A 25,802-nucleotide genomic window follows, 5' to 3' on the forward strand; every position below is an offset into this window, starting at 1 on the left:
GTTTTGGCTCCTTGTATAGCTTCAGCTAGCTTTAAGGGAATAAACAATAGGAATTTACATATCACCTAGCCTGTTTGTCTCTTTAACCAAACTTTCAGGTCGACAAAAATAATAATATATTTATGCAAGTTAATAATTTATTCAGATTTGTTTTATAAATGAGGAAATTGTCACTTAGAGAAACTAAATTTCTTTTTTCCACTGTCATTGAACCAATAAGCATTAAAACCAGGACCCATATATATAAATATAACTTTAAGAAGGTCAGCAGCCATATCGTGTTCACAGTCTATAAAGTACTCAACATATTCACAGGTTGTTCAGATGGCCATGAGTACTTGAAAGTTATGCCACAGATCAAACAGGTTCTGTCATGCTGGAAAAATCTTTAAGTAGGGTCATGGTGCAGTCTGCTTCTGTTATCCAAGGCCCAGTCTAACTACATAGGAAGTGCCCCATCATCATTGAGGCTGGCCACTGGATAAAGTCCTTGGATATGACAGTGAAAATAAGCCTAGGTCTCAGGTCTATGTATCCCCTATGAGATTCATTGGTGACAGTGGTAGCATGATTTAAAAAAAAAAGAAAAGAAAAACAGATTTTTTTTAGACATTATATGATATTATTTTTTATTGTTTGTCATTTTTTTGATTCTCAGTTTTTTTTTATTTTTTATTTTTAATGTTCTATAATCGCTACCATAAAACTTAGATTTTTTTCCCCTCCTACCTATCCCCACCACCCCCTTCCCTCCCCAAAATGGCATACAATTCTATATAGGATCCACACATACATTCCTGTTGAATACATTTTCACTATAGTCATGCTGTGTAGAAGAACTAAAATGAATGGAAGAAATCATGTAACAAACCAAAACATAATACACACACACACACAAAGAAATGATCTGCTACATTCTGCGATTGAATTCCATAGTTCTTTCTCTGAACGTGGAAAGCATTTTGCCTTAGAAGACCATTGGGAATTTTTTTTTTTTTTATGTCCTTGCATTGCTACGAAGATCCAAGTCTACCAGAAAAAACTCGCACACTGTGGTCGTTGCTGTGCACAAATTTCTCCTAGTTCTGTTCTTTTCGCTCAGCATCAGATCATATAAGTCCTTCCAGGCCTCTCTGAAGTCTTCCTGTTCATCATTTCTTATGGCACAATAGTATTCCATTAGATTCATATACCATAATTTATTCAGCCATTCCCCAGTTGATGGGCATCCCCTTGATTTCCAGCTTTTGGCCACCACAAAGAGTGCTGCTATAAATATTTTTGCACATGTGGGATCCTTTCCCATTTTTATGACCTCTTGGGGATACAGTCCTAGAAGTGATATTGCTGAGTCAAAGGGTATGCACATTTTTGTAGCCCTTTGGGCATAGTTCCAAACCGCTCTCCAGAATGGTTGGATGAGCTCACAGCTCCACCAACAATAAATTAGTGTTCCAACTCTCACACATCCTCTCCAACATTTATCATTTTCCTGTTCTGCCATGTTTGCCAATCTAATAGGTGTGATGTGGTACCTCAGAGTTGTTTTGATTTGCATCTCTCTAATCAAAAGTGATTTAGAGCATTTTTTCATATGATTATAGATACCTTCAATTTCTTTCCTCTGAAAATTGCCTGTTCAAATCCTTTGTTCATATCCTATCTTTATCAATTGGGGAATGAAAAATAAGAAAAATTAACAGAGGTTGGAAAGAATCAAAATAATTTAAGCCTACAAACATTACTTTAACTGTAAATATTTTAAGTGTGAGACCTTTGTCTAATGACGTGAGGCTCCATAATCACCAATAGTGACATTCTTGCTGACAAATGAAACAGGAAGATATTTGGAAGTTACTGCTAAATGGGAGGATGGTTCCCAGGTTCTCTTTGGACAGGCAAATAAAGGAGTTGGTAAAGTTTGTTTTATTGTCTGTTGTACAGCAAAAAGAAATATAATTTCACGGGGCCTTTGCTCATCTTGCCTTACAGTGTGCATAAGATAAAAGACCACCATAAACATGATTATAGCTTATGTGCCAAAATCTATATTAAAAAGATGAGGAAGTAAAGAGGTTCCCTTAACAGTTCAATATGACCCTCCAAAAAAAATCAATATGTGCTTTAATATATGAACAAAGAGGAGGATCATGAAAAATATATTGGGAAATGTGGTGCAGGATCAAGAAATAAAAGAAAACGATGGCTTGTAGACTAAAAAGAATCCGCAAGAATATATCCACAAATATTTTCTTCTGGAAGAAATTCAGATGGACCACCAAAAATGAAATTGTCTATAGGAACCGGAAATGACTACTTCCTGAGTAGACAGTAAGCACTTAAATTGTTGCCAGACTGATTGAATTTTTTAGATCACCAACGTGGTGTATAACCTCCAATAATACAGTTCATTTCTGCTTGATCTCTCTGATTCTCATCCGAGTTTTCTTCTGCACAAATTCACCATAGAGGGTCCAGCCATCGTGGTGGAGGCCACCCTCACTTTCACTTTACAGTGCAGAGATGTCAAAGAAGTATGTGGACAACACTGGTTGTTCTTCATTTTTACTACATGACCAGCTAGCTAGTTTATGGACCCAGGCAAGTAACTAAACTTGTCAGCGCCCCAGAAAATTCTGGATTGTAAAGTGGAGAACAATGGTTGATCTGCCTTAGTAAAGCTTTTCCAACGGGAGTTCCCTAAATCAATGAAATCACAGTTTGAGAATGCACTAAAAATGGTTAAAGATACTGTTACAAATCTTTATTTCAGAAGATTAATTTCAAGATTTCTGAGCAATTTTTTCATACCGAATGAGATGTGTAAAATGCTTTGAAAACTTGAACACTGTATCAATCTGTTTGCTTTGTTGTTGTTGTTGAAGAGACTATCTTCTCAGGAGTTTATGTTTATGGGTTTGTGGAAAATTAAAGTGTGATGGATATTTGTTTCTAGGACTTGATTGTTTGGTTCTAGTTTTTTTATGAGTACCAGTGAATGAGTTTTTCCCATTACTGCTTAGTGGTATGTTTCAAGAACTAGTAATGTTAGATATTCTATTTTCCTACTGTTGTTTCATTATAGCCTTTGATATTCTTGAATCTTTAATCATTCAAATGGATTTGATTATTATTTTATTTAATCCTATAATATATCCCAGGGACAGCTAGGTGGCACAATGGATGGAGTGCTGGACCTGGAGTCAGGAAAACTCATCTTCCTGAGTTCAAATCTAGCCTCAGATACTTACTAGCTGTGTGAGCCTGGGCAAGTCACTCAGACCAGTACGTTTCAGTTTCTTCATCTGTAAAATGAACTAGCTAGAAATGGAAAGTATCTCTACTGTATTTTGTTACACAGAATGCTGATGATGTTTAGGGAATTATTTTGTATCTGACACATTACCAAAGCTCCTAAATATTTGGATTAATTTTTTTGTTAACACTCTAGTGTCCTCTAAGAAAATGATCACATATCATCTATAAATAGTTTTACCTATTTTTAGTCTGTATTTACTCATGTAATTTCTTCTTCTAAGGAAGAATCTTTTATTCTTATGCTCTTTAGCATTCTAAGAGCTACATTTTTGTCTTAAGTTTTTCCATGTTTATTTATATAATCATATTATTTTTGTTATTAACAGGATTAAATATGTTTATAGTTTTCCTGATTTTGAATGCAGTATATTCATGGTAAAATTCCAATTTAACAATAGTAGGTAATTTGACATATTGCTGAGGCCATTTTGCTTATATTTTATTCAATATGTTTTCATAAAAACTAATTATATAATTCTATTTCTTTGATTTATCACTATGGGTTGGTATTAGGATCATATGTGTATCATGGAAAAATCATGGTAAGATGTATTTTTCTGAAAGCAACTTAGCTAATTTTTCTTCTAATCAATCAACAGGCATTTATTAAACACCTACTATCTATTAGGACCTCAGAACAGAGAGGCAAAAATAAAAGTTTCTTTACATTTTATTGGTGCTTAGTAGGATCTACTTACAATCCATCTAAAACAGGCTTGGTTTTTGTTGTTGTTCCTTCGGAAGTTCATATATAACTTGATCAATTTTATTTTCAACATCACATTGAACTAATTTCTGTTTTCTTAATACAGACATAGACATCATTTTTAAAACAAAAATTTTCTGGTTTCTTGCTTATAATAGTTAATGACAATTTTCTTCACTTCCTTTCTATTAATTGCCTTTTTTGTCATTTATAATTTTGATCATCTGGTTTTTCTTTCTCTAGGGGCAAATTAGTTAATGTTTTGTCTACTTTATTTGATTTTCCAAAATATCAACTATTTTATTTAGCATCTCAGTAGTTTTTGTTTTCAATTTTATAGTTCATTGAGGCATTATAAATTATATTCCAACCTTTCATTTTATTTAATTCTTGAATCTTTATAAACAATTATTTTTTTTGTGATTGTATTTATATTTTACTTTCTAATCCATTATACCAACTTAGCACAATTTTCTGGGTGAGTTTACCCCATTTACATTCATAGTTTTCCTCGTTAAATTTGTATGTTTGACTTGACTTAATTCAAAAGAATGGCATTTTTTCCCTCACTACGTCCAACAACTTTCTAAAGAAGAAAAAAGGGGGAGGGAAGGCAGAAACGAGGACTAGGTAACTATAGAATGCATACCTACATCCTTCAAAACATTTCATTAGGATACATAACTTGGTGCTGTTGTCTAGTCATATCCGACACTGTGACACCATTTGGGGTTTTCTTGGCAAAGATAATGAAGTGGCTTGCTATTTTCTTCTCCAGCTCATTTTATAGATAAGGAACTGAGGCAAACAGGGCTAAGTGACTTGTCCAGAGTCACACACTGTGTGATGCAGTTTAAGTGTCTGCGGCCAAATTTAAACTCAAGTTATTCTGTCTCCAGTCATGATATTTTGTCCACTCTGCCATTTACCTGCCCCATAACTCTGTGTATCACCTGTCTTTTCACTTTTCTGGCATGATGGCTGACTTGTCACATAATCATCCATTTAGAGAGAACCAAACAGGAGACACTGATCATCTCTGCAATTTCAGAAAAGTAATTCCTCAGACCCAGAACAGCAATTTTACTGCTCCAGGAATTCTTTTAGCTATCCCATTTTCTTTCCTGAGGATTTACTCATAGTCATTAAAGACTTATTCTCTTTTCAAGTTTTACCCTGAGAGTCTCCTTCCTAATAATATTTCTTCCTCTGTTTAATAGCCTTCTTTGCTTCCTCATTTTCTTAGTCTCTTGACTGGGATTTTTCTCCCAATGTAGTAGTATAACTCCATTACAGAGGAGCAAAAACTTGGATGATTTGCCGCCCAAGGAAAACATGATTGTTGAAGGGCTGTCATGATTGTCTGCTTTTGATTCTAAATCCCCAAGTTCCTTCCAATTCCAGCACTGTAAGATTCCACAAATAAATGATTCAGTAATTTATTTAAAGTCAATTTGCTCAATGATCACTTTTTCTAGTGATACTTTCATTTAAAGATAATATTTTTAAAAAGAAAGAAACTGGCCTTTTATGAAGCTAACAATAGCTATCTAATTACCCATTTTATATGTGTAGAAAGCTATGCATGTGAGAGAGTATTTTTTAGCTCTTTTTAAATATTTTACGATTTTAAAAAATTTTTAACCTTTTAACAAAATTTTAGGATCTATTATTTTAACAAATCTGATGTTAACATTTTAATGTCCTTCACTGTTTTTCAGAAGAAATTTTCAAGAAAATGAGCCTACTTTGGAGCATTATTAATACTGTTCTACTTCATCGCATAACCATTTTTTGCACACTTGGTGAACTTTGTTTTCTGTTTAAAATGTCAATTATGAAAAAGTACCAATCTGGTACTTGGGCTCAAAGAATAGGGCACATAGTTCTTAAATCTAAATCTACAGCATTTATGGTGGGGAAGGCAAGTATGTACTGTGAATCTGAGAAAAATGTTTTCTCCGCAGAAAAACTACCTTTGGAGGCTGGAGAAACAGAGCTACAGTCAGGGTTGTGTAAGGAGATGCCCTCAAGCTGGCAAGGACAGAAGGAACTTGAACTAGTCCCATCTTGAAGGATGGTTTCCACTAGCTTAGTACTTAGTAGCTTAATACTCTAATAAGACTAACTACAAAGAAAGCTTTATCTTACTGGAACAGATCTAGTCTTGGGTAACTCCTAAGACTCCAAAGTTAACACATTCTCCTTAAAATTGCCTGACATCCTGTTGCTCACCTCCCCAAATAAGGAAAGAGGCCAAATAGCTTCTCATGATAGGCTGACTGAACTTTCCTTTTTGCTACAAATAGCTCCCTACTATTGTATAAAACCGTGTGTGTGTGTGTGTGTGTGTGTGTGTGTGTGTGTGTGTGTGTGTCCCTTTGCTATCCACTAGGCAACTATCCATCTAATTAATCTTTTTATCTTCTAGTCTCGCCTCTTGATTTATTGACATCCAGCCTGGACCAGGGTGGTAGTAATTATTCTCCTACAAGGTCTTAGGACCTCTGGGTTGAGGAAGTCCCCACAATAAAAACCACTTATAATATATGTGTGAAAAATGCAAGGATACATAAGCCAAATAACTCTTGTCTATCCTAGTTTCTAAGAGGCAAAGCAACACACAGGATAGTTACAGGAAAACCTGGCCGTGTCTAGAAATTCAGGTCAGCCCTGATAATGGTTGAGGATAGCACTATTTAGATTCCAGAAGGCAAAGGCAGCTGTAACCTTTTTCAAATGCACCAAGAGACCGGTTCACCTTTCAAATACACCAGTCTTCATGACTAAGCTAAATAAACATAAATACATGCAGGGGTTAGTGGTTAACTGATTCAACTTTACATTGTCTTATATCATTGAGTCCCTGTTCTCCCTGCCTTATGGATACTTATCCCCCTTTCCAAACCACAATCTTGGATTATTCCTGACATTTATCTTCCTTATATCTGCTCTCATACTGATAAAGGCTTCCTGAGCTAGGCTAGTTAGAGAAAATATAGAACTGTGTTACTGCATTTGACCAAACATTATGTTATCTCACTTAATTAGGAGAAAAGGAGTTTTCAAAAAAAGAATCATGTGTAGATTTTGCATTTATGTCTTAAAAGAGTATTCTATCTGTATCTGCTCTACAATTTGGATCCCCTACCATCCACGCTACTACTGAACCCTAAGGACCACTGGGCCTTTCCATCAGCTCTGCAGCTGAACTCTCCTATATGTCTTGTCCCCTTCAATTAGAATATGAACTCTTTAGAACTGTCATAAATTCAACGTGCATAGCACTCAGTAGAGAGCTTGGTACATAAGGGATGTTTAATATTTTTAAACTTATTTATTAGCCATCTTCTTTCTTACTATTTTCTCCTTGATTGACCTGCAGCCATATTCTATAAGTACATCTGACCATTTTTCTGACTTATTCTCTTTCTATGAACTGTAAATTCCTTGAGGATAGGAGCTATTCTTTTTTGTTATAGTACAGTCAATGCTTCATACAGTTTCTTGAATTTTTTTTATTGGTGGAGGTGAGGGGGAAAAGACCTGTTCATCTCTGTATATACTGATAAAATGCAAATTCCTCCAATAAAATGTAAGCACTTAGCATATAGTATTTGTCTGTATGTGCCTACTTCCTCTGCTTTTGTCATTGATTTTTCATTGATTGTACATAGACTGTACATTCCATAAGGGCTGGGATTATCTGTATTGATTAGTACAATATGTTGAAAGACATATACTGATCATTAAGGATTTAGGTGGTGCAGGGAACTCAACTCCCCGTGTCGGAATTCTGTATACCAACAGCCCATCCAGGTTTAGAGAATTGCCCAAAGCTGAGAAATTCTGACTTGCTCATGATCACACACAGCTAGTGAGTGTCACCAATGAGATTTGAACTCAGATCTTCCTGATTAGGCTCCTGGGGGTCCCAACAGAGCATGTTCCCACTATGTGACAATGTTACTTAGTACAATATCTTAAAAGAATGTGGTAGCTGGGAGGGACATACCCTCCTCACTTTTATAAATAAAGAAACAGATTCGGAGAAGTTAAAGCGACCCGTCCAAGTTTTCATAGCTGGTGAGGGAGTTGAAATTTAAACAAATGTCTCAAGAATCCAAGTGCAATATATTTTCTAGTTTTACCACAAGGCATAATGCTCAGAATAAGGAGACAGATGTTTGGAAAGTGCTTAGCACACTGTCTGGCATGTAGTAGGCACTTAATAAATCCTTCCATCCCTTCATCTTTTTTTCTTTCCTTCTTTCCTCCTTCCTTTTCTTTCCTTTCCTCTTTCCTTCCTTCCTTCACTCTTCCTTTATTACCTTTGTTTTTCTTCCTTCTTTCCTTCCTCCCTTCTTCCTCAGAATGCTATTTAAACTCATACCTAATCTCTTCTATATATCAAACAAATGCTCATCTAACATTTGTTTGAAGATCCCTAGTGAGAGGTAACCCACTTCTTCCCAATGTAGCTCATTCCAGTTGAGATAGATTTTATTATCAGTGAATTTTTCCTTATATTAGGCCTAAATTTGCTTCTTTGTGTCTGCCATCAATTGTCTGTTGTTCTGCCTTCTGGAGCAAAGCAGGGGGAAAAGCTAACCTATCTTACATATGACAGCTTTTCAAATATGTTAAAATAACTCTTAAGCCCCCCCACCAAGGCAACTGATTCTCATATGGCAAAACCTCCCACATTCTGCCTGGTTGTTGTCATCTGGATATGCATTAACTTATCAATATCCTTCCTGAAAGAGGACACCTAGAACTGAATTCAGTATTACATGTATGATCTGGCCATGTCCTAATCCTGGGCATCATGGCCCTTGTAATTAAATCTAAAAGCCTGTTAACCTACTTGGTTTCTTTGTTACACTGCTGACTAATATTTAGTTTGTAGCTGTGATCTTTTTTCAGAAAAAAAATTATAAGCCATAATTCTCTCATATATATTCTTTGTGAGTGGAGATTGCTTCATTCACTGTATTTGTGCCCCCCAGTCATCAGGCATATGCATATAGAAAGCAATTAATAAATACTTTATGACTAATAGATCTCATACTTGTGAAGTTGATTTTTTTAACCCAATTCCTCTTAAGACGATTGGTCATCATTTGAGGCTTGATGAGATCTTTTGGGAACCTGGTTTTTCATCCATTGTGTCAGATGTTCTTCCCATCTTCCCATCTTTCCTACCTTTATCTGAATACATCTTATATTCTGCTTTGCTCCAAGTAGAATGTAAGCCACTTGAGGTCACATTGTTCCCTTTCCAATTTGTACCCTGAAACCCAGTACCCAACAAATGTTTGTTGAATTTTATTGAATCAACCATACTAATGGAAGGGAGAAGTGGGGCAGATATTCCCCTTATTTAGCAAAATAACAATAACTGACATTCGCACAGTACTTTAAGGCTTACAAAGGATACTACATATAATATTCATTTGAGTCTCAAAACAATTGTTTGAGGTAAATGCTAAAATCTTATCCATGGAGAGGGGCGAGGTGGAACCAAGATGGCAGAGTACAGGTAACATCCTAGTTGAACTTTCCCAACATTCCCCTTCAATTAACTTTTAAATAACTCTTCAAATCAAATTTTACAGTCACAGAGCCAACAAAAGACATTTTTCCAGTGTAAGACTTCACAGGAGGTCTTCAAGAGAGGCCTATAAGACAAGGGTGGGGGCTGATCCACAGTGTATGCTATGGCAGAACGAGGAGTAGGCCTTGGGGGCAGCTGTGACAATGAAAGCAGCAGCAGCAGTTTCAGGAGCTCTTAGCCTAGAGATGGTAATGGGGTCAGACAACTAGTAAGAAAGAGATAATAGGGGACTTTTTGCTGGCACTGGGTGGAATTGATTAACAATTCTATTGCCCACATGCAGTTCTGGATCATAATTCCAGGGAACAGAGGAGTATATGTGGTTGATCACAAGGGTGCAAGGACCCTGGTAGCAGTTACAAGGCAGAGAGGAGCACTAGCACTTGTGACTACAGGAGAGAAGGGGACCTGGTCAATGTTGCGGAGCCAAGAGGAATGCTTATACTTGTAGCTACAAGGGAACAGGGGCCCTTCCAAGGTAAAACCACAATGCAGACCAGGAGAGCAATGACCATACTTTGGAAATACCAAAAACTTGCAGACCCTTAGAACTAGCTCTGAAAACAGCAGCATGAAAAAGTCTGAAGTTTGGGACAGTGCCTATCCACTCCCAGGTGAGCATAGCCTAACTTTAACACAAAATTCAAAGAAATAGACTGGGAAAATGAGCAGACAACAACAACCAAAAAAGAATTTGATCATATAAAGCTACTAGGTGGCAGGGAAGACCAAGATATAAACTTAGAGGAAGAAAACAATAAGAAAATAGCTGCATGAAAAACCCCTCAATGAAAAATGCAAATTGAAGTAAAGCCCAACAAGAATTCTTACAAGAATAAAAGAAAGATAAGCATGTGTAATGTTAATGGAATACAAAGATCTTCCCCATCCATTAATAAGCCTGTGTGAAAACATGTTCCATCACGGATGTCTTGTTGCTCTAAACTCTGGCCCAGCTGTGATACTTCCTGAGTAACATAGAACCCACTGGGGGAGAAACTTGCCTAAGGAGAAACTTGCTTAGGGAGAGGCTTGCTTATAGGAAGGTTTTCACACCTTTTGGTGCTAAGATAATTAGACACTGAGTCATGAGGGTGGTGATGCCTTCTGGCTCTGAAAGTGTATATGTAAATATATATATGCATATATATTCTAAGGTTGGCATTTTGTTTTGGGGGTTCACTTATGAGAAGGGTCTTTTGATTCTCTGGATGGGACTTTGAGTAACCATTTGTTAAGAGTCCCCCCCTGCCTATTTGGTGTTGCTGCTCCCCAATCTGGTGGTGTATACAGGTGGTTGTATCACTTTGTTCAGACATTTGGAGCCTTGTCTATTGATCTTTGTGCTCTTTTCTCTGCTTGTATTTTTTCTGTTTCTATTTTCTCCATGTTCAGGGTGCTGACCTTTCCCCTGACCTAATTAATATAATTAAAGTAAGATTGCTGACTCTTTTAAAAGTTGTCTTTCCTTTAGCAAAACAGATCAAAGAACCTGTACTAGCAGGCCATCCTGGGTGTGCTAGGGTGCTTGCTACTACAGAATGGTAGATGAAAAATAAGGAGAAGAAATGAGAATGGTGCAAGAGAATTATGAAAAGAAAATTAACAACTTGATAAAAGAAAGACAAAACATACTGAAGAAAACAACACTTTAAAAACAGAAATGGCCTAATGGTAAAAGAGGCACAAAAATTCACTGAAGAAAAGAATTCCTTAAAAAGCAGAATAAGTCAAATGAAAAATGAGAAACAAAAGCTCACCAGTGAAAATGATTCCTTAAAAATTAGAAACTGGAAGCTAATGACTCCATGAGACATCAAAAAAACAATAAATCATAGTCAAAAGAATGAAAAAAGAAGGAAATGTGAAATATCACATCACAAACCAACTGACCTGGAAAAAAGAGTGAAAAGAGATAATTTAAGAATTACTGGATGACCTGAAAGCCATGATCAAAGAAAGAGCCTAGATATAATTATATTCCAAGAAATCATAAAGGAAAACTGCCCCTATATCATAGATCCAGAGGGCAATATAGAAATAGAATCCACTGTTCATGTTCTGAAAGAGATTCCAAAAAGTTATCCCAAAACTCATAAGAATGTTATAGCTAAATTGCAGTGCTTCCAAGTCAAGGAGAAAATATTGCAAGCAACCAGAAAAAAAAAAACCATTCAAATACCATGGAACTACAGTCAGAATGACATAAGATTTAGTAGCTTTCATGTTGAACAAGGAGAAAGCTTGGATTATGATATTCCAGAAGGCAAAAGAGCTAGGATTATAGCCAAGAATAATCTACCCAGCAAAACTGAATACAATCTTTCACAGGAAGAAAGGGATATTTAATGAAAAAAGAGGAATTTCAAGCATTTCTGATGGACAAAACCAGAACTGAATTGGAAATTTGACATTCACACATAAGATTCAAGAGAAACACAAAAAGATAAACATCAGAGAGTAAACATAAGAAACTCAACAAGGTTATACTATTTACATTCCTATATGGGAAGATGATACATGTAACTCTTAAGAACTTTATCATTATTATGAGTCTACATTAAGGGCATGAGTATGAGCCAATTATATTGGATAATCTCAAAAAATGAAGGAAAAAGAGGGATGCACGAAGGGAAAGGAGAAGGGAGAGATAGAATTGGGAAAATTTTCTCACATAAAAGAGACACATAAGGTAGAGGTTTTATAGTGGAGGTGAAATGAAGGAGGGTGGCAGACAATGCTTGAACCTCATTCTCCTCCAAATTGACTCAAAGAAGGAAGAATATGTATGTGTGCATACATGGGGGGTGGGGGGAGGAGAGAGAGAGAGAGAGAGAGAGAGAGAGAGAGAGAGAGAGAGAGAGAGAAGAGAAACACATACAAAGTTGGGTATAGAAATATAACTTACCCAAACGGGAAATAGGAGGTGAAGAAGATAAGACATAGAACCCATATGTACAAAAATATTTATAGCAGCTCTCTTTGTGGTGGCAAAGAATTGGAAATTAAAAGAATGACCATTAATTGGGGAACGGTTGAATAAGTTGTGTCATATGATTGTAATGGAATGTTATTGTGCTATAGAAATGATGAGAGTGATGGTTTCAGAAAAAAAATGACAAGATCTATATGAACTGATGCAAAGAGAAGTTAAGAGAACCAGGAGGTCACTGGGCACAGCAACAACAATGTTATAATGATGGTCAACTGAGAAAGACTTTACTACTAAAATCAATACGATGATCCAAGACAATTCCAAAGGATTCATGATGAAGAAATGCTATCCACCTCCAGAGAGAGAATTGATGAACTCTGAGTACAAATTAAAGCGTATTTTCTTTCTGCTTCTTTCTTTCTTTGTTTCTTTTCATCTGTCTGTTTCTGCTATTTGACTAATATGAAAACATGTTTTTACATGATTTCACATGTATAATTGATATAATTTTGCTTGCCTTCTCAGTGGATGGGGCAGGAGTCTGAGAGAAAGGGAGAATTTGGAACTCAAATTTTAAAAAGAAAAGAATATTTAAAATAAAGAAACTCTAAAAAATTATGCCCTATAACAGATAAAGGAACTGAGTCTCAAGGGATTAAGATACTTGTTCAGGGTCACACTGGTCTGAAGTGGAATTTGAATCCAGATCTTCCTGGTTCCTATAAGCAGCACTATATTCAATATGTCATAATACATCTTCCTACCTTTTCTAACAATTTGAGATTTTTATATGTTCTTAAATGAGGGAAATATGGACAAAATAACATTAGGTTTTATTTTCATGTAAGATTACAGAAACAAACAAGTTGGACTAAATCAATCTTCTGTTTGTACACAATTCCATCACAGTCAAGCAAATAGTGCCTCAGAATAGGATAAGAAAAAATAATCTAAAATATGTATGTACAATAGCGAGGTCTTTATAAAAACTTGTTTAAAAATTTCAATAAAGAGCTCCTTGCTACAGAAATTCAAGAAGTTGCTTATAAAACTAAATGCAAGCTAAAGTTACATATAAAATTCATAGTGTGATATTGAGAATCTAAATTGGTGCTCTCTAATTAGAATCTAAGCTAATTTTCTGATGGACTGAAATAAAGTAGATTTTATATCACTCAGTGAAAACCAGGCAGCACAGAAGACAATAGAATTCTATATTAAAAGATATACCCTTCTACTTTAGAGACACAAATGTGATTAATGTGTCTCCAAGCAGGCAACCAGAATCACTAGTAAGCTATTTGCATTTGAAGTCTGTTGATTCATAAGGCACACATGGGGAAAAAAAATTAGTCAGGGCAAATTTAAGAAAATGAGGTCCAGGTTGCTTAATTCGCACTCTTTATAATCATTTTAGCACAGCTTTGGAAGAACAGTGTTTCTGTACTGTTAATCCTAAGTACTCAACCATTCTTACAGAGGTCTGTCCTCATTCCTGATTAAGAGGAACTAATTAAGAAATGTAATTCAGGTAGTAAAAAAAATGCAAAGGAAATTCTCCATAAAATGTGAGATGAATGTGGCCATATCTTATCACCATATTTATATGTAAATGCCAATATACTTTATATCAACTTCTATTGTAATCCCTTCAAGAGAGGTCCTCAAGAATCAAAATGTTATTAATATATTCCAGAAAATACATAATCCCCTTGGTCTTTTATTACCCACATATTTAATCATTTCTGCATAAGACAGCTTTTGGAGTCAATTACTCCACCCAACAAAAATCTAAAAACCTTAACAGCAACTACAGTAATATCAGAGTTCTTAGGGAGCTGGTAATATTACTCACATTAAACATGACATGTTAACTTATGCTGCATTTTACAAAAGCACATCTACTGTCATGACTATTAGTTTAATTATAATTATAGACCTTGATGTACATTATTATAATCAGAATGATAGTACTGGGAAATTTATTTTATGGATTGTCAATTTGTCTTGGGATAGAAAAAGACCAATTTATCCAAAGGAAAATGTAGCTTATGATTAACAAAAGAGAGGGGCACAAATTGACCAATAAAAACCTAGGGTTATTGTAAATACATTATCTGATTATATACTTTAGTTCCTTTGATGTGTAATGTCATAATAGTAGGTGCTCCCTCTGCCTGCATGTACCACATAAGCCATTTATGCCTTTGAATTCCTTGAAACATTATTCATGCCTGTTTATAAACTCAGCATAAAAATATGCCCACCATGCTAGAGGTCTTTTTCTATTTCTTTTAATGCTTTGTGGGCACCAAAGTAGCCCACATTTTATGCCACACTTTTGTTGCATTATGTGACAGGACTACCTCCTTTCCTAATCACACATATGCAGGTAGGGGGACTGAATCTCAAACAGATGGCACAATGAGGAAACCTCCACAAACCTCCAGTTTGCCAATCACATTCAGATTTGATCTCATGCATGATAGAGTGGAACGGCGCAGGTGACTATGAACACAAATAAAACTCAATATTAGCAAGCTGGGATGAAATATTATGCAGTGTAGACATGAAACAGAAAAAGATTTGTCAGTCTAACAGCAGTTTCTTCTCATTGTCAATGACAGTGGAGCCACTGCATTGTACTCTAATACCTCATGATACAGTGTACTATGTGAGAAAGTAGAAATGGTTATCTAAGGTGGAATTTGGAATTGTAGCCAATTGATGCAAAAGGAACACTGCCAGCAGAGATGCAATTCTAAAGGCAATGAAACAATGATTTTTAATAGATCCATACAAGGAAAGATTTATAAATTATGGTAAAAATCACAAAAGTTAATTACCCATCTACTTACTTCCTCCTCTCTATCAAATCTCTTTGAGAATGGTCTCTGCATATATCAATGATGTCCATGAAAATGTGAAAAATAAATAGAAAGGCTATTCTTCAGATGTTCTTCACAGTCACAGAACTTACTAAATGATATAAAGGACATGAGAATCCCCTATATCTACTGTTTGTGGACTACAAAAAAATGATTTGGTAGAGCCTCTAACTAGTTGTGTGACCTGGGCAAGTAATTTGACATCTCTAGGTCTCCTGTTTTCTCATCTCATCTCTAGTATGGGGACAGTGACTCAGATGATCTCTAAAGTCTTTAATGAGTCCATGACCATAAGCACAACAGGAGTTTAAGAAAAGTTGGGATCTGGATTAAATAGGGAAGGCTTTATTGAGGAGATGGGGCTTGAGCTAGATCTTAAAGGATAGTTGATTGGAATAAAAAAGAGAAGAAGGCTACAGGGAGGAGGTTAGAGAAATAAATGAGTTAGGGGGAAATAACCTGACTAGATCAGAGGTAATAAGAGGGGTGGAGGGAAGGGGAAGATATCATATAGCAGGAAATAAAGTTGTAGGGTGGGGTCAGATTTTGAAGGATCTCAAAAGTCAGGAAGAGGGATTCTGATGGTACTTGATAATGGAGAGAGTGAAGGTGCAGGTTGGGAAGAAGAACATAATAATCCCTCAAATTTAAATAGCACCTTTGAGTTCCCAGGGGCAGTTAGACAGTACAGTAGATAGAGTGTTGGCCTGGAGTCAGGAAGGCTCACCTTCCTGGGTTCAAATCTGGCCTCAGACACTTACTAGCTGTGTGACCTTTAGCAAATCATTTAACCCCATTTGCCTCAGTTTCCTCATCTGTAAAATGAGCTGGAGGAGATGGCAATATCTTTGCCAAGAAAAACCCAAATGAAGTCATGAAGAGTTGGACATGACTGAAAAACAACTGAAAAACCACATAAAAGTTTAAAAAGCACTTTTCTAATAACTGTTAGGTATGTGGTGCAAATATTATTAATCCCACTGTTCACGTGAAGAAACCAAGGTTCAGAGAGGTTAAATGCTGGGTCTAAGGTCACACATCTAACAAAAGTTGGAGCCAGAATCTAAACTTAGGTTTTTCTTCACTCCATCTCCAGCACTATCCTCACCATCACCTAATGAAATCAATATTTAAGAAAAACTGGTAGTGGTATTCTTGAACGAATGGAGTCTATTGGTATAGAAACAAAAATACTTTAACAGAAACATTTTTATCAGGCAAACACACTTTTAATATGTTTGGGAAGAGACATAGAGCATGATTTAGTTCATGGAATTCTATTTAGTTCATTCTGTTTTACATACCATACCCCCAAAACAGGGCTTCTTCAACTCTTTTGTGTCTCATACTCCTTTTGGCAGTCCCTTATAAGAATAATTTTTAGATGTATAAAATAAAATACATGGGATTGCAAAGAAAACAAATTACATTGAAATACAGCTAACAAAACATTTTTAAAAACAATTTTGTGGACCACAGGTTAAGAACCCAGATTTAGAACTTTATTATTAGCATGGAAGAGCTAAATTCTTTGCATTTGTAGGTGCATACTCCACTAACTTCTCAGCCTTATGCTAAGCTTTATTATAGTGTAAAGATAGTCCTGGGACTGTGAATGCTATTCCAATAAAAAATTCCAGTAGACACCTCCAAGATGAAAAAGCTTTGAGTTGCAAGCCCAGTGATAGGTTATTTGTCTGTAACCTCAGCATCAAATTAGTTAAATTCAGAGGCTCACCTACAGAAATCTAGACAACGGATTCCCACATTGCTCTACCCAGCTATTCATGAAACTGCCTACCAAAGCCTAAAGGGATTACCATTGATATTCATGTATTCACCACATCAAAAAAAAATCACATCTTATAAAGCACTTAAGTATATAAGTGTATGTACTATAATCTATGCTGAACATTCTTTGGAATACTCTTAGGACTAGAGTTGGAAGGAATATCTAAGGTTTACTAAGAATCTATATAATTGCAAGTTGAAATCAAATCTTTTCTTTATATTACCATAACTTTATATGGTTTCAGAAGCAAGAAGGAATGATAAGTTTTGAAATTAAGGGCAAAATGGGCATGGTCTTATTTTATTTTCTTACGGAAATATCTGAGCTGAAGTACAACTAAGACTGCTTTAGGTTGACATTTTTTTCATGTTCCTATCTGTCTTCACTTGTCATGATGTGAGCACAGATATGTTCCATATGTTCTCACATTGCCAAAGAAAAACATGGGCAGATGTGCACAGCAGAAATCATTTTCAACCACAGTCACATATTAGAGTCAATCATCATCAGCTACTCAACAGTGATGCTATATGTGAAAGATGCTGGCTAGCTGACTGGACATTCATCAAAGAAGTCAGATGGCACAGAAGTCAGTGGCAATGTAGTTTATTGCAATGTCAGTGCCCCTGCCTGTTGGAGATGAAAGGCAAAGACTCTAAATTCCACTGTGCGATATATAATATGGATGCAATTTCCAAAGGGAAAGTTACTACAGAGGAGTTTGCGGGAAGAATGTGCAAAGGAGGGCAAAATCTTTCTCCTGGTACATATTTATACTTTCAAGGGTAAACAAATGATTATTTTTGGCTTGTAAATAGCAAGAACAGTCTCAAAACTCATGCTTTGTGGGCATAATTATAAAATATCTTCCATAATTATAAGGGAGTAGAAATAAGCAATGATTTCTTTTCAAAATAGTAACAGACAGGTTAGAAAAATAGAAGAGGGGCCAAAAATGAAAGGTCTACCAAGACAGTGGGATCAATGAAAATAAATTTCAGCTTACTAGTATGTGATAAAAATTTCAAAGAAGGAAGTTAATTGGTCAACAAGCATTTATTCAGTGTTTACTGCCAAGGATAGAAAGAAGGGTAAAAACATAGTCTCTACCCTTAAGTAGTTCATGAGACAACATGAAAACAACCATGCGCATCCAAGTTACATAAGGCATAAAAGGGAATGTACCTTCAGAGGGAAGGCACTAGTAATTGTTTCTCTTTTACCCAGGAAACCTGAGGTTCTTTTGCCAGTTTGATTTTTTTTTTTTTTTTATTAAAGGAGCCATCCCTTGAGTAACTACTTAAAGAAGCCTATTCATTGAATGGGTGTATCTCAGTCAAAGTGAGAATGTGATAACACCTTAGCCTGAAAGGGCCAGGGTCTCGCCTTGCATCCTGGGCCATCTCCAGTCATCTTGATGAATATCAGGCCCCTGAACCCAGATGGCTCAGGAGGAGAAAGTGAGGCTGGTGACCTGCACAGTCCTCCCTCACTCAAATCAAAGTCAACTACAAGTCATGTCATCGGCTTGATGTCATTGTTCTCTTTGAGAATGAAGGACAAACACAACAACTAGCTGTAGGGAGCAAGAAATAGCTCCAGGAGAAGGTGAGCTTTAAGCTGAATCTTAAAGAAAGATAGGGAGAGCAGGAGGCAGGGGTGAGAAAGGAAAGTATTCCAGTGTGGGGAAGCAGTTAACGAAAAGGCATGGAGTTGGGAGATAGAATGCCATGTGAGAAACAGCAAGGAGGATCATAGAGTATGTGGAAGAGAGTAAGGATGACAATTGGAAAGGTAAGAGGGGGGCAAAGTGGTGAAGCAATTTAAATGACTGAATATTTTATATTTTATCTTTGAGATAACAGACAGTTATTGATTGGAGGTTGTAACAGCAAGGAGGATACATACGCAGAAGGGCCTGCTGTACAGGTTTTTAGATCTGCTTTTCCAAAAGGAAAGCAACTTTTGAAGGGTCAGAAATCTAATTTAATCAAGCATATATATCACTCATTTAATTCAGGGAAAAAAGTCAGCACCCTGAACTTCAGAGAAAATACAAGCAGAAATTACAAACAGAAGGACCAACAGACAGGGCTTCCAAGTGTCTAACAATAGATAATATATACATCATTACCAGAGAGAGAAGTACCAATATCTGGGTTTTCAAAGTGGGGGAGGGGCACATCTTCCACTCGAACCTTCTTCCAAAAAATAAGCCCCAAAGCAAAATTTCACTTCAGAGTATATATACTCTTTTCAGGGCTGGGGGGCATGACCCTAGTGACCTTGTACCTCATTAGAAATTAATAAAAGGTGTCTGAGGCTTGTTAATGGTTAGGGAAGGTCTTTAACTCTTCCCCCCCCCCCCCCATTAACCTTACTGGGGGATGGAAGTCAACTTCAACATATGCATACCTCATTTTATTTCCCTTCACTTCACTATGCATTGCAGATTTTTGTTTTGGGGTTTGGGCTTTTGGTCTTTTTTACAAATAGAACATTTGTGGCAACTCCTCATCAAACAAGTCTATAAGTACCATTTTCTTCCCCAACAACATATGATCAGATCATGTCTCTGTGTCACATTTTTGTAATATTTCAGACTTTCTCATTATTATTATTATATCTGTTATGGTGATCTGTGATTAGTGATCTTTGATGTTACTATTGTAACTGTTTTGGGGTGCCACAAATCACACCTATATAAGACAATGAACTTAAGAAAAACTGTGTGTGTTCTGACTGCTCTACCAACCAGCTGTTCCCCTCTTTTTGGACTTCTCTATTCCCTAACGCACAACAATACTGAAAAATATTATATAAATTTAGTTGATAAAGAAGCAGCAGGCTCTGAAAGGATTTACTCCAATTTTTCAAGAAGTTCTACTGTGGGTAAAATGCTGTCAAACAGCATCACATGCTACAAAGAAATCTTTTGTGAAAGAAAGAGTCAATCAATGCAGCAAATTTCATTGTTGTCATTTTATGCCACAGCCACCCCAGTCTTCAGCAAAAACTCCTCTGATTAATCAGCAGCCATCAGCATCAAGGCAAAACACTCAACCAGCAAAAAGATTACAACTCACTGAAGGTTCAGATAATGATTAGCACTCTTTAGCAATGAAGTATTTTTAATTATGGTACGTATATTTTTTAGACAAAATATTATTACATACTTAATAGACCATGGTATAGTGTAAATATAACTTTTATATGCACTGTGAAACTGAAAAATTCAAGACTCACTTTATTGTGATATTCATGTTATTGTAGTGGTCTGGAACCAAACCCACAATATCTCTGAGGTACGCCTATGTAGGAAAATCATTGATAGCTACATGAAGGACAGATTGGAGTAGGCAAAGACTTGAGGCAAAGAAGTCAATTAGAAGGACTACTGCAAAAGACCCAGACACAAGGTGACAAGGGCCACCATCAAGGTAGTGGCTCAGTGAGAAGAGAGAAGGCTACATATACAAGAGGAGCTGTGCAAGTAGAGTAGACAAAACTTGGCAATAGATTGGATATGTGGAGTGAAGATGACAATATCCAAGCTGTAAACTTGAAGGAGTGGGATGATGGTGGTGACCTCAATAGTATTAAGGAAGTCAGGAAGATGGGAAAGTTTTGAGGGAAAGGCAATGAGTTCTATTTTGGACATAGTGAGTTTGAGATGCCAACAAGAAGTTCAATTTAAAATATCCAAGAGCAGTTGGTGATGCAAGACTGGAGCTCAAGAGAGTGGTTAGGGTTGGCTATGTAGGCCTGAGAATTATCCGTATAGAGATGATAACTGAACTCGCTGGAGCTGATAAAATCATGAAGTGGCATAGTATAGAGAAGAGAAGAGGATCCAAGAGGTCTTGAGGAACATCCATAGTTAGTGGACATGAACCAGAAGAAGATACAGTGAAGGCATATGTTGACATCTTCCATATTCTACCTAAATTGCTGAAAGAGTAAATGAGGTAGGATTTTGAAGCTGGATAATGATGCTGATATTCTTTGGTCCAAATTCTTATATTGTAGTTGAGATAATTATAGAAAATTTCAGAAGAATAAGACAGCAGAGACAAGTTTATCATAAGATCATAGGTTTAGACATGGAAAGGACTCTAGAGTAATCTAGTCCAATTCCTAGACATGGAAAGGACTCTAGAGTAATCTAGTCCAATTCCCATTTGGCTGATAAGGAAGCAGAGGACCAGAGAGATTACATGACTGATCTGAAGTGATATAAGTAGTCTGGAATGGAACCCAGGACTTCCCTTACTCTCAGTTAAGAGGCCTTTCCCTTACTCTATATTGCGTTTTACTGGATTAGCTCCCTAACTAAAGATCACCAAGTTATTAGCTTACAGTCATCTATTCTTCAGCTATTTCTACAAATGCCAAAATGGTATGAAAAAAACAAAAACCACTCAATAATCTAATACCTGCATAACTAATTATTCATATGTTAATCTCGTATCTAATGAAAGCAAACAAAACGATGGATTTATCATAAAAATAAAGTTTTTTAACTTGAGTTTCAGTAACATACAACTATGAGAAGCATATGGGCTATTCTGATTGCTTATTTAGTAAGGTTTAAGTTTAGGGAACATCAGTTAGTCTACACTGGTAGGAGAAATAAACTTATAAACCTAATCTAGTGTCAAAATACCCTTGACTAATTATTGTCTTTATGGGCTTTAACTTATTTATGTATCATGAATGATACATGAACTCAGCAGATTTGTTGGCCATCATAAAAGCTATGGGAGGGTATATTTGGGGGAATTATTTCTTTTTTGGTGAATGGTTTATGATTCATCACACATGAGTAATCTCATCACATTCAAATATAATATGTTTTAGATGAATCAGCCATATCCAGTCACTCACTTCACTGACAGCGAGTAACAAAATTACAATTTGCATCTATTTCTGATTCCATATTCAGTGTACACCATTCTGTAAAGATTTCAATTTTATTCCAAAAGGTCTTATGTGTATGGATGAAAAGTTACTTCAAAAAAGGAATCATTCAGGTGTTTTTCAGGAATTTAGATGCCATGTGTCATAGTCAAACACATAAGTGATATCTATCTATCTTTTGTTCAGATTTTGCATAATGAAGGTTGAAAATGCAGTAAAATTTGCAGTGCTTCAAAACACTTGCAATTGCATTGATATATCCTTTGACAGATTGCAACACCTTAGTACATGGTTGTACGGAGATTCTCTGCCCTGGTGGTCAGCCTTTAATGAATGAGAGTCTTCAATTAACAGAGAAAAATTCAGAGACACTTCACAAGAAACTGCAAGCATTAGTAAGGACAAAGTCCAAAATGGAAAGTGCTAAGCCTAATCAAATTTTCCTTACAGAAAAAAAAGCTTTTAGAAATAGTTGCTAACTTAATAGACCTTATATTAAATCATTTAATTTAAATCTATTCCTTTGCTGCTGCTTCCTGTAGGTCCAAAAATGCGTTGGAAAAGTTGCTCACAAATCCTTTTTTTAATGTCTCCTTGTATGCCTTACCATGCTTACCATCAAAATAAGCCAGAATATACTTAATATTTGAGGATTCATAATTTAATAAGTATGAGCATTCATTTCACTCACACAGATGGCACTCCCTCTATAACATTAGTACATCATCTTCAAGATCAATTTTTTATGCAGCCAATTCAGTGATGAGTCTTTCTGAACTTGGCTTGTACTCAGAGAAGAGAAATCACTTGGCCTGTACTCAAAGCCTTTGCAGCTTGGTAGGACCTGTCAGAGCTTGTGATCTGCCTTAACCTTTGACTCAGGGTCACTACTGTAGTACAACAAGCAGGAATTTGGTGGGGTATTTATGAGAGATTTAAAATAAAAATATCACCCTTACTGGTGTAGCACCAGTCTCACAGACAAATATTCATTAATTCATGGAGTCTATAAACAAGAATTGAACATCTCTAGCATGAAAACCATTTCCATCCATTAATGTCTCCTTGGCGTCCAGGATTAGATATTACGTAGTGCTAAAAGGACAGCTCCCATTCTCTCCTCTACATTCTTCAATTTGCTGAGAAATGCAGTGGCTAATGAAAGAATTTAAAGCAGAACTCCTGAAGACAGAGTGGGAGATAATTAATTTACAACTTCACACCACTTCTCAGGAACATTTTCAACAAGTTTATACTGTAGAGTACAGACACTTAGCAACTTGAAAAAAAAGTTTTAAAAATCATCAGTGGTATGAGATCTTGGGCAAGTCATATCACTTCTTTAGGCCTCAGTTACCTCTTCTGTAAAATGAGAGACTTCGACTAAATGGCCTCGAAGGTCCCTTTCAGCTCTAGGATCCTTTGATAGTTATTTTTGCTTACTGCAAATGGATTCATTAATCACCCTCTCCCCCAGGAAAAACACTTGAAATGCAGTTGTTCAAAGTAGATATTGAAAAGTTAATGGTAAGAGGATTCCAGACATTTACTATTCATGACGGCACCTTCCCAAATCCATCAATATGCCAAGGACCTGGGATTCTCATCCTGTTTGAAAACAAGAAAAGAAAAATCCTAGAGAGCTGCTATTTAGCGGTGCCTTTAAGCAAAGATAATGATTTGTAAAGAGGTTCATCCGTAATACTCAACCTGACTTCGTCTCTCAGTTCAAGAAAAAAATGCCTACTTATAGCTAACATATGCAGCTTACAGCCAGGAAAGAGATTAAAGGCAGAGCACTATACTCCTCCAGGTTGGGGGAAGCAAAGCCACGGCCTAGGTGCCTGCAAAGGGACCTCATTTCTCCTTGGACGGCTTTAGCCAAGGAGCCCCGCTCCGACTCCGGCTCCCATTTCTGAATACTGGGGGTGGGGAGGCACAATGGGAGAGCCGCAGGGGATGGGGCAAACTTCTCTTACTGCTCTCCCCTTTCCCCATAAGGCCCCGAACCCAATACAAAGACATGCGAAGCTAATAGCCCTCCCTGGCCAAGTCCAGGAGCGCAGGGGCGCTCCCCGCGCTGCCCCCGCGCATCCGTCCGGTCCTGTGCCAGAAAGCCGGCTCGCCCCGCAGAGGGCAGAGCCCGGCAGGGCTAAGCCAGCCCGCGCCGTGGCCAAGGGCAGCTCCCGGGGTGTCGGCGTTGCCCTTACCTTGAGGAGCACAAAGAGCCAGAGCAGGGGCAGGATCATGAGGCTGCCGCTCGCCCTCGTGGGCCGGCTTCCCATAGCAGCTCTGATGGGTCCGAGGGCGAGCCCCTGGGCAGAGTCTGGGCAGAGGCGGCCGGCCCCCGCTCCGCTTCTCCGCCTGCTTCCCTCCGCTCACAATGGCGTATCGGTGCCGAGGGATCAGATGGCCGGCACAGTCGCCACTCCCGGGGGGCGCATTCTCCTCTCCTCCCTTCCCTGCGCCTGGGCTTCTCCAAGGATGCGCCGCGCCGTCCTGGGCTTGGATGGCTAGCTCAGGAGGAAGGGATGGGGCTCGGGGGTGGGCGAGGCTGCGCTGCCAAGCCGGCTCTGGGAGCCGCAGGGTCCGCGTGGCGACCAGTGGGGAGCCCCAGCGCAGCCTACCGCTCTCTAAGCATCCTCGGCCAACAAGGAGCCTCCGACTCCGAAGGCTGAACGAGATAAGAAGCCTACCAGCCCTCGCTCCCTCCCAGAGCCCGCCCACAAGCTCTGTCAGTTTCCATGCTTGGCTCCGCCCCGCATCCCGGCCTCACCTCCCATCTCCCCACCTTCCCTCAGTCAGGACTGCGCTAAGTGCATCTCTCAGTTAGTGGTTCAACAGGCCTTTTCCTTACTGCCAAGCAGGGGAAGGAAGGAGGGAAGGAAGGAAGGAGGGAAGGAAGGAGGGAGGGAGGGAAGGAAGGTAGGAAAGAAGGAAGGAAGGAAAGAAGGAAGGAAGAAAGGAAGGAAGGAAGGAAGGAAGGGAGGGAGGGAGGGAGGAAAAGAAAGAGAAAGAAAAAGAAAAGGAGGAAGAAAAAAAGAGGAAGGAATGGAGAAAAGGAAGGAAAGAAGGAAAGAAAGAAAAAAGAGATAATTTACTATTCTTCCCTTACACACACACTCACACACACACATACACACACACACACACACACACACACACACACACACACACATATATATCGCACCCCATACCATTCACGAATTTTCCCCAAACCTCTCTATCAAACACATGCACGTGCCCAGAAAAAGAGTATGGAGACAACAGTTTTTATGTCATGGGCGGTTGTCCTTTTACAACTGTAAAGCACTACAAATATGTGAAAAAAATGCGTGAACAAACAGTATAGAACTGCTGCTATTACTATGAGGAAAAGATGAAGAGGAGGAGAGAGATTATAAATAGAGAACTGGCTTCAGAGCCAGGACAGAAGGGTGTTCAAGTCCTGTTTCTGACCCATACTGATTATGTTACTCCAGAGTAAGTCCTCTTAAGTTATAGATATATGTGAGCTCTCTTAAGTTACAGAAAAAATTACTAATTTGCATTGGTATGAAGAGGTTCTCCATGTGGGAGTTGCCTATATCAATGAAATCAAAGTCCCTATCTTTCCTTCTATCTAT

At 37.5% G+C, this 25,802-nt stretch overlaps 1 protein-coding gene across 2 annotated transcripts in view; it reads right to left on the reverse strand.

The window, feature by feature from the left end:
• The window catches only part of PTPRO (protein tyrosine phosphatase receptor type O), a 218,039-nt gene extending 193,196 nt beyond the window's left edge, over positions 1-24,843 (reverse strand). The window contains exon 1 of one of the 2 annotated variants that reach the window (XM_072653643.1): positions 24,387-24,843. In XM_072653643.1, coding sequence (XP_072509744.1) covers positions 24,387-24,461 — 75 coding nt within the window. In that variant the 5' untranslated portion in view covers positions 24,462-24,843. The remainder of the gene's footprint in view (positions 1-24,386) is intronic. The other variant, XM_072653642.1, reaches the window with a different exon arrangement.
• Positions 24,844-25,802: the final 959 nt, after the last annotated feature.

Source organism: Notamacropus eugenii, chromosome 3 (genome assembly GCF_028372415.1).
Source record: "Notamacropus eugenii isolate mMacEug1 chromosome 3, mMacEug1.pri_v2, whole genome shotgun sequence".
Taxonomy (NCBI): domain Eukaryota; kingdom Metazoa; phylum Chordata; class Mammalia; order Diprotodontia; family Macropodidae; genus Notamacropus; species Notamacropus eugenii.